General features: G+C 43.5%; 1 protein-coding gene and 2 long non-coding RNA genes across 3 annotated transcripts in view; 1 reads left to right on the forward strand and 2 right to left on the reverse strand.

The window, feature by feature from the left end:
• Positions 1-16,271, forward strand: part of syt6a (synaptotagmin VIa) — a 162,437-nt gene that overhangs the window by 119,196 nt on the left and 26,970 nt on the right. Inside the window, exon 3 of the mRNA XM_078950224.1 lies at positions 2,979-3,540. Within this exon, the coding sequence (XP_078806350.1) occupies positions 2,979-3,540 (562 nt within the window). The remainder of the gene's footprint in view (positions 1-2,978; positions 3,541-16,271) is intronic.
• LOC144994052 (uncharacterized) lies at positions 6,433-6,987 on the reverse strand. The gene is made up of 2 exons (XR_013657431.1): positions 6,727-6,987; positions 6,433-6,524 (listed from the first exon to the last, which is right to left on the reverse strand). It is a non-coding gene; the product is annotated as an uncharacterized LOC144994052 (long non-coding RNA).
• LOC144994051 (uncharacterized) lies at positions 12,780-13,246 on the reverse strand. Its single transcript, XR_013657430.1, has 2 exons — positions 13,074-13,246; positions 12,780-12,871 (listed from the first exon to the last, which is right to left on the reverse strand). It is a non-coding gene; the product is annotated as an uncharacterized LOC144994051 (long non-coding RNA).

The raw sequence follows: 16,271 nt of genomic DNA on the forward strand, positions 1-16,271 counted from the left end.
CTCCCTACCATGACAAAGGTGGATAAAGGTGGAAAGATTTCATGTAGTCCATGGACACCAGTGAAGATCACAAATCATTGAAGAAAAAAGGTTCAGATCACTGGGTCTAGATGACCCAACTCCCAATGGTAAAGTGCCTTGGATAGCACAAGAGTTAAGATGGCTGAGTGGGTTGAGCATCCAACTGCTCTTTGGTCAGCTGGGGCTTCAAACCCCTGGCATGACACTCTGCATCCTAAACCCTCAGTCACAACTCCCCTTACAGGTGGATACGAGCTGTCTGCAGGTGAAATATGGGCAAACTTGTACGGCACATATGCAGGTGGCTCACAGAAAATATCAAAGTCGTAGACTTACTTGGTGAATCTGTAGAGATAAAAGGTTTATGCTGTAGGCGACAGGTTGCAGTAAACACTGATGCTATGTTCACTCCGGCCTGTGCAACACACGTCCATGCAGCCACTTCCAATGAAAAGTCTATGTAAACACGCATATATGCACGTTTCAGGCTTTCGCGTTCAAAACTTTGCAAGTTCAAAAGTCAGTTTTTGGGCTCTAAATACCAAACGCGCAGCCATTGAACGGACATTAAAAGTTAAATCCAGTTGAACTTGGGTTTGGTATTGACATACAGGTAGAGTCCCTTCTAATTCACAGAAGAGCCAATGGTTTAAAAGTTGATCACAAAGGGGAAATTAATTATTGCGATTTGTGCTCAGCCAGAATTCCATGACACCCAATCTTTTAAATGTCGCCAATCTTTTAAATGTCGGAATAAAACTGTGAAAGAAAAAGCCTGGAGCAAGATTTACCAGACTGGCACCGCTTTAATATTTCGCACCAAACCTCTTCAAACTGTAGGTACAAATGTTAATATTGGGTAGAGACGGTCCAATTTGAACACTGTATACTAAAAGCGCGTTCAAGGACCTGCGTTTAGCACGTTCTTCACACCACATAGGGGTGATGCTGTTGTACTGTGTCCACACGCCACACTCCAGTTGTTAGTAAAGAGCGAGGACTCGTCTCACGTGCATGAAGTGTTCAAAGCCTGAGGGCAGCATGCCCAGAAAATGACTTTTCAGGGAGCTGCTGTGTTTGGAGAACATTTTGGACAACTTCAAAGAAAGCTTGAATTCACACAACCAATAATTGATGCCAAATGTAATGATTAAACCAGTTTTTTACAAAAACCGTAAAAAATCAGACTTATTCCAAGCAGATCTATTCCCAGCACTCTTTCTTTGGTTTGCAGCATTTCTCTTGTCATCACCTCTTAACACTTATCTGGGTTAGAAAACATAATGCAAGCGTTGACATGGAAATTGAAAGTGATAAAGGCTAAAGAAAGACTTACCAAGAACAAATGTATGAGTTGGTTAGTTAGGGATAGATTAGTAAAACTATTGCTGGATTTCAGCATTTATTGTGAAAAGTGACTTTTTTTTTAAAATTTTCAGTAAGAAAGCGAACAAACAAAAAAATAACAAAAAAATGTTGGTCATGTTGAGAACAGAAATGTTATAAACAGTAAAAATACAAATGCAGATTAAATATAAATGATACAGAAGTTGTTGCCTAATAACTTGTTGTTGATTAACCTAAGTTACTTTCATTTGAATACTTAAGTGTAGGATTTAACTGTTTTTCTTCCAGTAAAGTATTGTGGTATAAAAATAACTGACAGCTGTATTTTCACATAAGGTGTGTTCATGTTTGGGATTTTGTGTTTAAAAGAAATAAAAAAAGTAGCATGGGTCGGCAATTATGAAGCATACAAAAATTATAATAAAAATGTAAAATAGAAATATGAAACGATTTATTTATTTATTTAAATAAAATACAATTCTAGAGAGATTAAATACGTTTTACGTAAGAACTGTATAATGATACAAACAGAAAATGAAAGTGGGCGTGGCTTCCTTCTGAGTGTAGGTTGTTTTTTTGATTAAAAAAATGTATCTATAAACGCACATCCAAAATGTGCGTTGTGTGTAATTTCAAAACGTAAGTCTCTTAAGTTTATTTTTAACCATCTTGTGAAGAAACTGGATCTGCTAGATAGGACTGTATTGATAAAATTATTAGGTTCGTACCCTGTCAGTTTCTTGCACACAGAAATGAATGAATAATGACTCAGAGACAAAACTTAGCTTCAGTGAAGATTTACTCCGCACAAGAGGCACAAATTTGTACGAAGGGTTACAGACAGATGAACAGGGTTACTGCATCAAAGTCCGAACAAAGAAAACAGGAAAATGGGCTTGGTATATAAACCCTGTATTTGCATATTCAATGTGAGAAAATCGCACCCACAGGTTGCTGGTGGAGAGAAGCTCCAAAGTCGCAATGGAGATATCTCTGAGGCATCACACACGCACAGAAAAAGGGAGTATGAGGAGAAACTGTGAGAAAAATAGCTTGACTGTGCTGTCTTCAAATGTAATATAATTTTGAGATGACAATACATGCTTAATGAATTAAGTTTAAACCATTAGTGTGATAAAAAGTAAAAGTTAGTGTAATAAAAGTAAAAGGGAGTTTCTAACTATTCTGTTTCTAATTATTCCTAACAAATCTCAAATGGATTTTTACAACTTAATTTGTTAAATTTGTGAAAAAATGTTGCCATGACTTTTCAGACTATTTCTCTGAAGTGATAAGTAGTCTATTTGCTCAATGTACTTTTAAGGCCAACTGGCATTATGGTAACAAAGACATTGACTGTAATTTATTAACATTTTTTTTTTTTTTTGCTTTGTCAGTTTAATTATTACTGATGTGATATGTGCTGATTGTAGGGTTAGGGCTACCGTCAGATTAAGATTACGGTTAGGGTTTGTTACAAGATACTAAAGGTTTTTCAGCTACTAAGGAAACTACAGTCCTTTTTTATGACTTTTTTTGTTTGAACTGTATTTATCTGTTGCGTTGAAGCAGAAAATCCCTAAATTCATCAGTCAATTCTGTCTCTGCAGACACAGCTCGTTTAAGAGGCACCTGCCCCGGCAGATGCAGGTTTGCAGCCTGGACCTCGGAAACGACTACATGGTGGACAAGGATGAAAAGCAGACCAGCATCGGCCGCATCCAGCCAGAGCTCTACCAACAGAAAGCCTTGGAGTCCGAGGAGTCGTCCAAAAATGGCAGCAGCAAAAACTGCGGCCGGATAAACTTCTCCCTCAAGTACGATTACGAAAGTGAAGCTCTCCTCGTCAACATCCTCAAGGCAGTGGACCTGCCTGCCAAGGACTTGTGTGGCACCTCTGACCCTTATGTCAAAGTCTACCTGCTGCCGGACCGCAAGAAGTTCCAAACCCGCGTCCACAGGAAGACGCTCAACCCGACGTTCGACGAGACCTTCCAGTTTCCTGTGCCTTACGAAGAGCTGGCCATCAGGAAGCTGCACATGAGCGTCTTTGACTTTGACAGATTTTCTCGGCACGATATGATCGGCGAGGTGGTTCTGGAGAATCTGTTCGAGACATCAGATCTGTCTCGGGAGACAAACATATGGAGGGACATCCAATATGCAACCAGCGTAAGGAAGTTTCAGCTTTATTCCTTTCTCAAAGTCAGTCATTTATGATGTCAATTACTTTTAGATAAGCGATCCATTTTTTGCTGGCTGCACAGAGATACTGCAGCGTTCTTTAATAATTTTCTATTTCACATCAGAGACGGGCATTGTTGATGTTGCAGTATTTAGGGACTGAGCTTGCTCACACAGACCTCCTAATGAGCGGTTCACTGCATGGAAGCACTAAATGCCTGTTCCACGACTGTGTGTCAACCGGCATCTCTGAACCTCGAGTTGCCAGCTTTCTTCTCCTCTGCAAACCCAGTATCTGCTTAAGGCTACGGTAAACTCTTAGTCACATGCACTTGTCTGGGTTCTGAGGGTGTTTGGGTTGTCTGGGTCTGTGAAGGGTTGTAGAGAGGAGCGGCTGCATCTTAACGGGAGCGCAGCTGTGTTTTGCAGGTTCCTTGAGGCTCATACAGCATGAAAATAGAACGTATCATTGTGGCGCGGGTGGTAAGTGTATTGCGATTTACTTGAAAGGCGAATGTAAATTGGACGCACTTGTGACATATAAATGAGGCTGTTGTACCCTTCCGCCACACTCTAGTCCAGGGGGGCCGCATGTGGCTCTTTTCCCCCTGTGTGGCTCTCTGTGGTTTTGGAAAATAACTTATGTTCTAAGATTGTCGTGCCGTCTTTAACGTGTGAGCAGGCAGGAGGAAGAGAGCAGAGTGAACGCGCGGAGGGAGGCGTGTCTACAGCTGTGAACGTGGACCAGAGTCTGTTATGGGATGGAAAATTCTAATAAAAAGACAGTACATGTTGAATGAGGTTGAATGAGAAGTGAATAAAAGCCTCATCATGCAGAATCTCTCTGGGTCGTCTGTCGACCAGCTGTTGTATTTTTGTGAGAAGGTCTGAACCCGGAGCGGGTCGGAACCAGGCGAGCCGCTCGTCTCTGAAGCGGCTCCCCTGTGCTGACGACTACGGTCAGCAAGCAGTAAACAGGAAAGGTTCATAAGAATGATTTTAAAAAACAAAACAAAAAGCTAACGGGCTCAGGTTTAGGTTTAAAAGAAATCCACATGTAGACATTTTCTAGGTAAAGTTCTATGTGACCATCGACCCGCGTCACCATCACGACCTTCGCCGGCGTATAATCCCTACAATGTTCCGACCCAGGCAGGACAACGATGGAGAATTCAGAGAAAATTGAAGTTCCTGAATAAAAATATTGAGATTAATGGCACCTGGTCAGATTTGTTTACTTTCAATGACTTAACCAGTATGATTAATATGTTATGAGGAATTAGTAAACAACAAAGTCAACACATCCCAGAATAAACAGGCAGCTTTTGCCCCAAAACATCCTGATTGAGATGAGAAAAAAAGTTGTTTGTTGACAAAAATCTATTGGAGAAGTTGATTAACTTTTGGTTAATTATGACATATTTGCTAGTTTTGTGGCCTTTCTGGAAATAGTAGTCATCGGAACCCATTAAATGACAGAGGATACAAAAAACAAACTTTAAAAATAAGTGAAATTATGCCATTCACTGGAAACAACAGGTTTTCCACAGGGTGTTGTGGCTCCCTGTGTTTTTTTTTTACTTGTCCTGTCCAACAGCTGAGCAGACAGTGTGTCTGAGGGAAATCGGTCCAAATGGCTCTTTGAGTGGTAAAGGTTGCCGACCCCTGCTCTAGTCGTTAGTAAAGTGGGGGTTGACCTGTACAAATGTTGCAGGTTTTTGGGTTTTTGCGTCGTCCAAACCTGTGTAAGGTTATAGAAAAGAGGGACTGAATCATGAAGTGAGCACAGGTCTTTTCTGAGGCTTGTGCAGCCACCACAAGATGAAACAAGGAAATGAAACCTATTGTCGTATGTGTGGTAAGTCTGGAACTATTTGTAAAGATATCATAAGTTAAAAGCACTTATGACGTACGGTTGATGCTGTTGTACCGTGCTCTTACACAACACTCTCGTGGTTACACTGTAAACCCGAACAGTACAATGAGCTCAAAAGTTTCATAATCACAGAACTCAAAAGTAGCAACCAAGTCAGGTCAGCTTGAAACCTACAAGCCGATTCAAATTCGCGCCATAGGTTTAGCAGGCCTGTGACCCGGAGAGGTATGAGTAAAAAGTAATAGTTTAAATGTACTTAAAGTGTCAACTCAAACATTCTAAGTTTCGATTAACTTCTAATTTTTAAGTAAGATAACTTAAAAAATATTATGTAATCATTTTCCTCATAAATTTTGAGTTGACTGAACTTATTCAGGTTTAGAGTGTAGTAAGGTGCGAGCACTGCCCTTACTGACCACACGCAAATTCTGCACACACACAATGTACTCGTAAAGCATAAGAGAGTGTAGGACCCCTGTAGGATGCCCACACAAACTACATACAATCAGATTTTCTAATTTACTAACAGTCAGGCTGAACGCAAGTACGGTACTCCACAACTATCATGTCCACACCACTGACGGGATTCATGTGCAGGAAAAAAAAGTCAAAATCCATATGACAAGCCTGTGTCCCTTCTCACCCTCACGTGCTAAATAAGTTTTGCTGCTACAACTTCTTGCCTGCAGCATTCCCGTTGAAAGAAATGATTCCATGAACATCTTCAGCCTACTGGCTCTTGGAGCGATCTATGGCCTTGATAATTGGTGTAGGCCACCTGCATACCCTGTCCAGGTTTACCCATTTTTCACCTGCAGGGAGCCCGAAATCAGCTGTAAGGGCAATTGTGTCAAAGGTTTTAGCCTTTCTCTCAAAAGAAAAGAAACACTATCTTTTTTTCCCTGACAAGCCTCATGACTTGTTTATGGAAATCTCGTCATATAATCTATAGTCTAGATCAGGGGTGCTGTAATGTTCTTGTTCAGCGTGTCAAAACTGCTTACTAAACATCCAGCTAAACCGCGTTGAATGAAGAGAAAGTCGTCGTAAGATTCACCATTTACTTCCACAATTCTTCAACAACTTTCGGTGAAAACTGCAACAAACATTACAAAATAACATTCAGTACATAACTTCAAAACATGTTTCTAGGTGCAGTTATAAATAAAGCTTTATATTTTAGTAAGTATCTCTTTACAGACTAAAATATAACTTTAAATATAAAACTTCTCCAAATTATCTCAAACTCACAACAAAACACATTATATAATTCTTTAACTTCTACTGGATAAACTTACAGCATTGCCTCAATGATGATGACAGTGGATGATCATGGATTAAGCTCACAAGAGTCTGTCATGCTTGCGGGAAGAGCCAAGAAGAGACCGAAAGATTTTAACAGGAAATGATGTAAACTAAAGGCTCTTTCAAAATAAACTTTTTATCTAGGAAAACTTACATTTCAGTTTAATATAAACTCTTTGCTTTAAATAATTTTAAACTTTACACTCCCCGTCTGGCCTCTGTGAGGTCACTATAACTGTAATGAAATCTAAACATCAGTCTGTAGGGAGAAGCAGAACAACTTCTGTGACAGGCCTCTGAAAAGTCTTTGGGGTTCCCTGATCAACTGTTGTCACTTCGACCTTCCGTACAAGGTCATCTTGTCCAGGAAACGTAGCAGTAATTCTAGCCATTGGCCAGCAGTTCCGAACAGTTTGCTTATCTCGGAGCAGGACTAAGTCTCCAACTTGAAGATTCCTACGTGGTGTTGTCCATTTTTGTCTGCTTTGCAGAGTGGGTAAGTATTCTCGGCTCCATCTGCTCCAAAACTGATTTGCAAGGGCCTGCACCCGTCTCCACTGGTTTGTGTAAAGGTCCTTGTTGTTAAAGTCTCCAGGAGGAGGGGGAACTCCTGACTTCTGTGTAAGGAGCATTGATGGTGAGAGGATAAAAGGTTGCTGTGGATCTGCTGATACAGGTAAGAGTGGTCGAGCATTCATAATGGCGGTTACTTCTGCCATAAATGTGCAAAGCACTTCATGAGTTAGATTACTCTTTTGCTGTAGTAACATAGAGTCAAGAATCTTCCTGGCAACGCCAATCATGCGCTCCCAGCAGCCTCCCATGTGTGATGCACGTGGCGGGTTAAACTTCCAGCTGCATCCCTGTTCACTCAGGTACTTCTGCACAGTTTTGTCCATGCCAAGCTCTTTACATGCTCCAATGAAGTTTGTACCACAATCGGACTGGAGTTGCTTTGCAGGGCCTCTGAGTGCAAAGAAGCGTCTAAGAGCATTTATGCAGCTGGAGGAGTCCATTGACTCAATCACTTCAATGTGAACAGCCCTCGAACTAAGACAGCTGAACATAATGGCCCATCGCTTACTCTCTGCTTGCCCACCTCTGGTACGTCTAGCTGTGACAGACCAGGGCCCAAAGACATCAAGTCCCACGTATGTAAATGGAGGACAAGCTGTAAGGCGCTCTGAAGGTAAGTCAGCCATGCATTGTTCCTCTGGTTTCCTTCGCAGCCTGCGACAGGTCACGCACTTGTGGATAACTGAATTAATTAGTGCTTTTCCTCCCAGAATCCATAGGCCTGCAGCTCTGATTGCTCCTTCTGTCAGATGACGGCCTTGATGTTTCACCTGAACATGGTAATGCCGTGTGAGTAGCAGAGAGATGTGGCTGTCCTTAGGAAGGATTATTGGGTTCTTTTCCACAGATGTCAGTTCAGAATTATTGAGTCTACCTCCAACACATAACAATCCACCATCCAAGGTTGGACTTAGTTTTTGTAAGGGGCTGTTTTTAGCCACTGCTTGGTTGGATTGCAGCGCTGACAACTCCTTTGAGAAGGCTGTCTTCTGAACCGCTTTCAATACAACATCTCTTGCTTGAGCCATTTCATCAGCAGTGCGAGGTAGATGGCATTTGTGCCATCCACTGCACTTGCTTTTTGGGTTTGACTGTTTGTGGGCTCGTGCCATGTGGATGAGGAAGGCAAGTCCTCTAACAATGGAAGCAAAAGTGGAGAAGCGGTTGAAACGATCAACATTAAACATTGTTTCTTCAACGTAAGTAGCACATGTTTGCACTTGTTGACGGATCTCAGAGTCTTTCTCAGGTTCAATAAGCTGAAACCTCCCTGTAGGTTGTGTTGTGGCTGTTGATGTCTTATGCAGGAAGGAAGGAAGGACCAGTAAACCAAGATGTTTGGGAAAGGCGAGATGCTGATAAGGATCTTGATGCGTGGTCTGCAGGGTTCTCCTCTGTGCGAACATAATTCCACTGCTCTGGAGTTGAAGACTGGCATATACGTTGGACTCTATTATGGACATACGTATAGAAACGCTTTGTCTCATTACAAATATATCCAAGGACGACTTTGCTGTCTGTGTAAAACTGAACAGCATCAAACTTTAGATCAAGCTCATCCTGGATAAGATCTGCCATTTCAACTGCGAGAACAGCACCACAGAGCTCAAGCCTAGGGATGGTTGGCTCTGACTGAGGAGCTAGCTTAGCCTTGCCCATTACAAATCCCACCTCAGCTTTTCCACCTTCCTGAACAGTCTTTAGGTAAGCCACGGCGCCAATAGCTTTGTTTGAGGCGTCTGAAAAGACATGCAATTCTGTGTGCACTGCTTCCATTGAGGAAGATGTATATGCCCGTGGAACATGAATCTCTCTTAAATCTTGAAGGGAGTCTCTCCAACTCTCCCAGATCTTGAACTTGTCGTCTGAAAGTGGCGTATCCCAATCTGACAGCTGCATTGTAAGTTCTCTGAGAAGGGCTCTTCCCTGGATGGTGACGGGTGCCAACAAGCCCAGGGGGTCAAAGACACTGTTCACAGTGGAAAGAATTCCACGGCGAGTGTATGGTTTTCTCATGTTTGATACAGCGTAGGTGAAGGTGTCTGTTTGGATTTCCCAGAGCAGTCCCAAACTTCTTTGCATGGGTACTTCCTCTCCACTTAGATCTAGCTCTTTGACTACTGCAGCACAGTCATCAGGGGAGAATGCTTCCGTGACTGCCTTGGAATTCGACACAAACTTGTGCAATCGAAGGTTGGATTCTGCGAGTGAAGTCTGTGTTCGTTGGAGAAGGTTGATGGCTCCTGCTTCTGAGGAGACAGATATTAAACCGTCATCCATGTAAAAGTGTCTTTCAACAAACTGGACTGTGTCATCACCATGTTTCTGAGCACTTTCTCTGATGGCCCTCCGCAACCCGTAGATAGCAACTGCAGGTGATGGTGTGTTGCCAAAGACGTGGACTTTCATCCGGTACTCAATGACAGGCTCTCTGAGATCATTGTTCTTGTACCACAAAAAGCGGAGGAAGTTGCGGTGGTCTTTATTCACTAAGAAACAGTGGAACATTTGTTGAACGTCTGCAAGGATAGCAATTTTTTCTTTCCGAAAACGTAGAAGGACACCAAGAAGAGAGTTGTTAAGGTCGGGTCCTGTGAGGAGCACATCATTGAGAGAGATTCACAATGTTTGGCACTGGAGTCAAACACAACTCTGATTTGGTCTGGCTTTTGTGGATGGTATACGCCGAAAGATGGTAAGTACCAGCACTCTTCATTCTGGTTCAGAGGTGGAGCTACCTCAGCATGACCATTGGCTAATATTTTTCCCATGAACGCTAAATATTGTTCTTGCATCACAGGCTTCCTTTTCAACGTTTGCTGGAGAGAGGTAAATCGATTAACAGCCAGCTGTTTGTTATTTGGGAGGCGCTGACGTGGTTCTTTAAATGGGAGTGGTGCAACCCAATTGTTGGCGTCATCCCTGTATACAGCTGTGTCCATGATCTTTAAAAAGAGTGCATCTTCCCTTGATAGAGCGAGTTTATTGTCATGATCTGTGCAACTGAAGACAGAGTGTCCTAGCATCTTCTCTGGTGATTTGCCAGGTCTGTTGAAATCTTCTTCCGTTTCTTTTATACACATTGAGCTGGAGCAGGGTTCAAAGATTGAATGGCGATTGGTCTGCCATATGCTGGTCTTGAACGTATTGACTGTGGGATTATGTGCTTTGCCTAAGCAGACCTCACCAATCACTGTCCAACCCAAATCCAGACGCTGAGCAAAGGGGGCATTGTTTGGTCCATTGATCTGCTCTCTGACTTTATGTACTCTAAGTACATCTCTTCCAAGCAACAGGAGTATTTCTGCTTTTGGATCTAATTCTGGAATACACTGGGAAATGTGCTGGAGATGTGGTTGATTCAGAACTGAGTCTGGGGTTGGGATTTCAGCCCGGTTGTTTGGGACGGATTGACACTCCAGGAGAGGTGGAAGAGAAATTAGAGTTTTGCCATCCAGTGACTCAATTTGGAACCCTTCTGCCTGCTTGCCATACGTCTTCACCGTTCCAGAGCAAGTTGTAAGGTGGTAAGGGAATGGCTCACTTTCTACACAAAACTGGTCAAAAAACTCTGGCCGAGCCAGAGATCGGTTGCTTTGATCATCAATAATTACATAAGCTTTGACAGTTTTCATCTTATTGCTTTTGTGGAAAATCTTAGCAAGACAGATCTTGGAACATGAGCGACCCCATTGACCTGAACCACAAACTTCTGTGCAACTGGTGCTAACATCATACATGTTAGACTGTTCTTCCTCCCCGCCGTTCTCTTGCGGTGGTGGAGAGATCTTGGCATTTTGAAGTACTTGTCCAGGATGCATGGCTACATCATGATTGTTGCTTCCACATTCAGAGCATTTCACAGACATTTTGCAGTCTCTGGCAAGGTGGGAGGTTGAGGAGCAACATTTGAAGCATATTCGTTTCTCCTTGAGGAAGGCTATTCTGTCACCAATGAGTTTTTTCCTAAATGTTCTGCATTTTTTGAGAGGGTGTGGCTTGTCATGCAGAGGGCAGTTTTTATTGAGATCTATGCTGGCAGAAGAGACATCTGTTTTATGGACTGTAATGGGTTTGTTTGGATTGAAATTCTTTACAAACCATTTCTCAGGTTTAGTGCTTGGTGTTATGCCTTGATACATAAAGCTAGGATCATTTCTCTTTTTTGCTTCGTGACAGATGAAGTCACAAAAAAAAACAAAGGGGGGAAAGCGACCATTTTTCCTGCAGTCCATATGGAAGTTTATCCACAATTGGTGCGATTCCACGCGATGTGTCCAAATATGACAAGCCAGTCAGGTATCCATCCTCTTTAGCTCCTTGGATTTCCATGAGAAGATCTCCCAGTTCACGTAATTTAGTGTTATCTTTGGCTGAGATCTTGGGAAAACTGTCCAGTCGTTGAAAGAGCGACTTTTCGATTATTTCCGGAGCAGCGTAGCAGTCGCATAATCTTTCCCATGCCTTTTTCAGGGCCAGATCAATATTGTTTATGTAGACGGAGCGGACACGCCTGACCTGCTCACCAGATTCTTTTCCAAGCCACTTAATCATGAGGTCTAGCTCCTGACTAGCTGTAAGATTGACATCAGCAGCTGCGTTATTGAATGATGACTGCCATGCTCGGAAATTTTCTGGTTTGTCGTCGAACTGGTAAAGGCTAGAGGTGACAAGGTCTCGCCGTGCCAAGTATTGTGCTAGCGGCTCAGCTTGGTGCAGCATCATGGCAGAGGTATCATGTGGGGGTATATATGATGGAGCATGTACATTCATGATGGCATTTGTTTTTTCCGCTTTAAATTGTCTTTCTGATTCGATTTGCTTACTTACATTTGGTGTTTGCAAGCCAACATTATCTTCTCTTCTTGAGCTTAGTCTTTCACCAACAGGTTGTAACCCTGAAGGGTTTGGTGGCGGGTCCCATGTTACAAAGCTATTTTGTGACTCTGCCTTTCTTGCTGATTTTGATTGTGGATCTTTTGAAGAGGAACTTGAAGATGATTTCTTGAACTCAATCTGCGACTGAACATAGTCCTTTGTTCGCTGAATTTTTATATTTTCTGATTTATCCTTTTCATCATCAACCACAAACTCCATTGCTGCAGCTTCCTCTAAAACCTGAGCCTCCACAATAGCTGCCTCTGCTTCTCTTTTTAGTGTTAATACTTCTAATTCGGTGTCAATCCGAATTGCTTCCAGTTGATTTTGTGCTTCTCTTGTTTTTCTTTCTGCTTCTCTTGCAGCCTTTTCGAACTTAAGTTTTGCTTCATCACCAGCATATGATGCTCTTACTTTTGCAGCTTCAGCTTTGGCTCTGGCTTGCACCACACTTGCTGATGACGTTGAGCTTTTGGTGCTCCTAACACTGCGTGAGGATGATCTGTGACTTGATGCCATGTTGCTCACTCTCAATCATCAAATAATGCTTTTTCACTGTAATGTTCTTGTTCAGCGTGTCAAAACTGCTTACTAAACATCCAGCTAAACCGCGTTGAATGAAGAGAAAGTCGTCGTAAGATTCACCATTTACTTCCACAATTCTTCAACAACTTTCGGTGAAAACTGCAACAAACATTACAAAATAACATTCAGTACATAACTTCAAAACATGTTTCTAGGTGCAGTTATAAATAAAGCTTTATATTTTAGTAAGTATCTCTTTACAGACTAAAATATAACTTTAAATATAAAACTTCTCCAAATTATCTCAAACTCACAACAAAACACATTATATAATTCTTTAACTTCTACTGGATAAACTTACAGCATTGCCTCAATGATGATGACAGTGGATGATCATGGATTAAGCTCACAAGAGTCTGTCATGCTTGCGGGAAGAGCCAAGAAGAGACCGAAAGATTTTAACAGGAAATGATGTAAACTAAAGGCTCTTTCAAAATAAACTTTTTATCTAGGAAAACTTACATTTCAGTTTAATATAAACTCTTTGCTTTAAATAATTTTAAACTTTACAGGTGCTCATTACGTCGATCACAATCGACCGGTCGATCTTCAAGAACATGAGGGTAGATCGCAGGTCAGTAACTACAAAAAGTAAAGTACTTCTAAAGAATCCACCAGCCAATCAAAATCCTCACTGAGAAGTACGGGACATGATTGACAAGCAGAACGGTCAATCGGACATCTTCTGAAACATACGTCACTGTATATGCCTGTTTAAATTCACTGAGCGCAAATTCTGTCTGTCATCAGAAAGTCGCTTTTGGACATTACTGCAAGCAAGCAGCAGGTGACCTCCTGGCACCCTACCCGCCAATTTTAACCGCACCTTAGACATTTAGGGCCCCTTGGTGTGGAGGGTGAGGGGACATCACTGTGAGTAATCAGGAGATGTCCCCTTAGTGCCCTACTCGCCAATTTTAACTGCACCCCCCTTAGTACACACACCCCTCCCCCTTCAATATAGACACTCAAACATAAACACACACACATGCACACAAACACCCTCTCAAACACCCATACACGCACACACATTTTACAAGGAAGGTGGGACCTGGGTCCATCTGTCCCCTACCCCTTCCCTGGTGGGAGGTGTGGGCCCCTTGGCGATGGCGGCCGTGTCCCTTGGGTGCCGGCTCCCTGGGCCCGGCGGTGCTCTCTCCGCACGGTGGGGGGGTTCATATTACACCTGAGCCGGGGGTGTTCGTGTCCCTGGGGGGTGGGTCCTGGTCCTTGCCCCTGGGCGCTGGGCCCCGCCAAACTTCCAACATGGCTGAGCCTGGTCAGGCCATATTTATAACACCCTTTGTGGAACACCCTTTTTTCCCCGGGGTTCCCCCCTCCTGGGCGGGGGCGGCGGGCCCCTGCCTTGCTCCTACCTGGACCAACCGTGGGCCGGGTGGGTGGCTGCCTGGGGTGCGTAGCGGGTCTCCCTTGGGGGGTCCTGGCTCGTATCTGGGGTCGGGGCGGGGGGATGCCCGGAACTCCTGGGTGGTGGTGGGGTGCTCGTCTGGGGCTGTTGGCGTCCCTCTCCGGTGGGGCCCTGCGTTGGGCTCTTCCGGCGCGGCGGGGGGGCTGCTTTCCTGGCTGGGCTGGGGCGGCGCTCTCTTTCCCTCTGCGCCTCCCTGCTCTCTGGCTCTGGGGGCCTCGCAGCGGTCCTGCTGGCCCTGGCCTGGGTGGCGGTCTTGGTCGCCCGGGGGGCGGTTGTTCCCTGCCTGTTCCCGTGTGGCGTTGGGGGAATTCCGGCTGCCGCTGCTGCTGCGGCGGGGGTCTGGGTGTGGGGGTGGCTGGGCGCTCCTCCTCCTTCTTTTCACATTCCACCATCCATTTTAGAAGAACATAAACACTCACTTGAGCACAGGTGTTAGCTCACCTTTGCACTAATAGTTTGCATGATTGAATGAATGAAAGATTTCACACTAGTTGGTTTTAAGGCATAGGTATGCGTTCGTGAACACTATCTGTTTTGTGTACATGTTGACATGTGGACATTTTTGCAGCTAGCAGGTGTGTTGATAATATTTGAGTGTGTGTGAACAGGCCCCGCCCTTTTTGTACTACATTTGAACCGTACCGTAATGATAAACAACCAGTAAACCTGTCTGCTCTATGCTGCTTCATGGTCTTACCCCCCTTCCCCTCCTATTATCACCCTCCTACCCCCCCCCCTCTCTCTAACGTCCCTCTCTCTTTTTCCCCTCTTTCCTTTTCCGTCCGGTCCAACACCAAAGATTTTCAAACATGATTGAAATTAATAAAGTTTGGCCTCAATTACAAAAGGGGTTTATTCAGACATACCTTTGGTTTGTCTGAAGATTAATAACCCCTCTTGTTAAAATAAAATATGTCCAACACAAGAGGCCCTCAGCTCTCACATGTTTGCCTAGCTGTTGGACAGGACAAGTTTAAAAAAAAAAAAGGGAAAAAAAAGAAAGTCGCTTTCTGTCCCCGGCAGAAGACCACTGCGGACAACCGGAGTGTTTATTGAAGCCGCCCCGCGTGTGTCCTCCTGCTATCGCCTCTGCAGTTCTGGTCCGAGAAATACCAGTTCATTGAAGAAGCGTTTTTTTTTCCGTGGCATGCGCTTCGTACGCAGCCATCAGCGCCTCTGAAATGCCATGCTCCCCGCATTGCATGGTTTACAACAGAGCATGACATACGATAGTCGCTGCTTTCTGTCTTTGTAATAAAACGCCTCATCTGTTAATACAAAAGTATCTTTGTGTAATCTTACTGTGTAGTTTTTAATCATCAGTACATAAACAAGAATGTACAAATAAACATGTAACTATTAAACAAGTATTTACTAATAGTAAATGTTAGTACATCGTAAAATACTACTTACTAATAGTATTTAATATATTTATATATATTTATATATATATAAAATAAATATATATATATAAAAAAAAAACGCCCCTCTCACCCTCCGCGGGTGGTTTCTCCTCCAAGCTCGGGTCCTCTACCAGAGGCCTGGGAGCTTGAAGATCCTGCGCAGTATCTTAGCTGTTCCTAGCACTGCGCTTTTCTGGACTGAGAGGCCTGAGGTCTTTCCAGGTATCTGTTGTAGCCACTCCTCCAGCTTGGGGGTTACTGCCCCGAGTGCTCCAATTACCACAGGCACCACTGTCACCTTCACTTTCCAGGCTTTCTCCAGTTCTTCTCTGAGTCCCTGGTATTTCTCCAGTTTCTCATGTTCCTTCTTCCTGATGTTCCCATCGCTTGGCACTGCCACATCCACCACAACGGCTTTATTCTGTTCTTTATCCACCACTACAATGTCTGGTTGGTTCGCCATTACCATTCTATTAGTCTGGATCTGGAAGTCCCACAGGATCTTTGCCCTCTCGTTCTCTACCACCTTCGGAGGTGTTTCCCATTTTGGCCTTGGGGTTTCCAGTCCACATTCTGCACACATGTTCCTGTATATTATTCCAGCCACTTGATTGTGGCGCTCCATGTATGCTTTCCCTGCCAGCATCTTACATCCTGCAGTTATGTG

The sequence above is a fragment of the Oryzias latipes genome, chromosome 7, assembly GCF_053564925.1.
Source record: "Oryzias latipes strain Hd-rR chromosome 7, Olatipes_Hd-rR_3.1".
NCBI lineage: Eukaryota > Metazoa > Chordata > Actinopteri > Beloniformes > Adrianichthyidae > Oryzias > Oryzias latipes.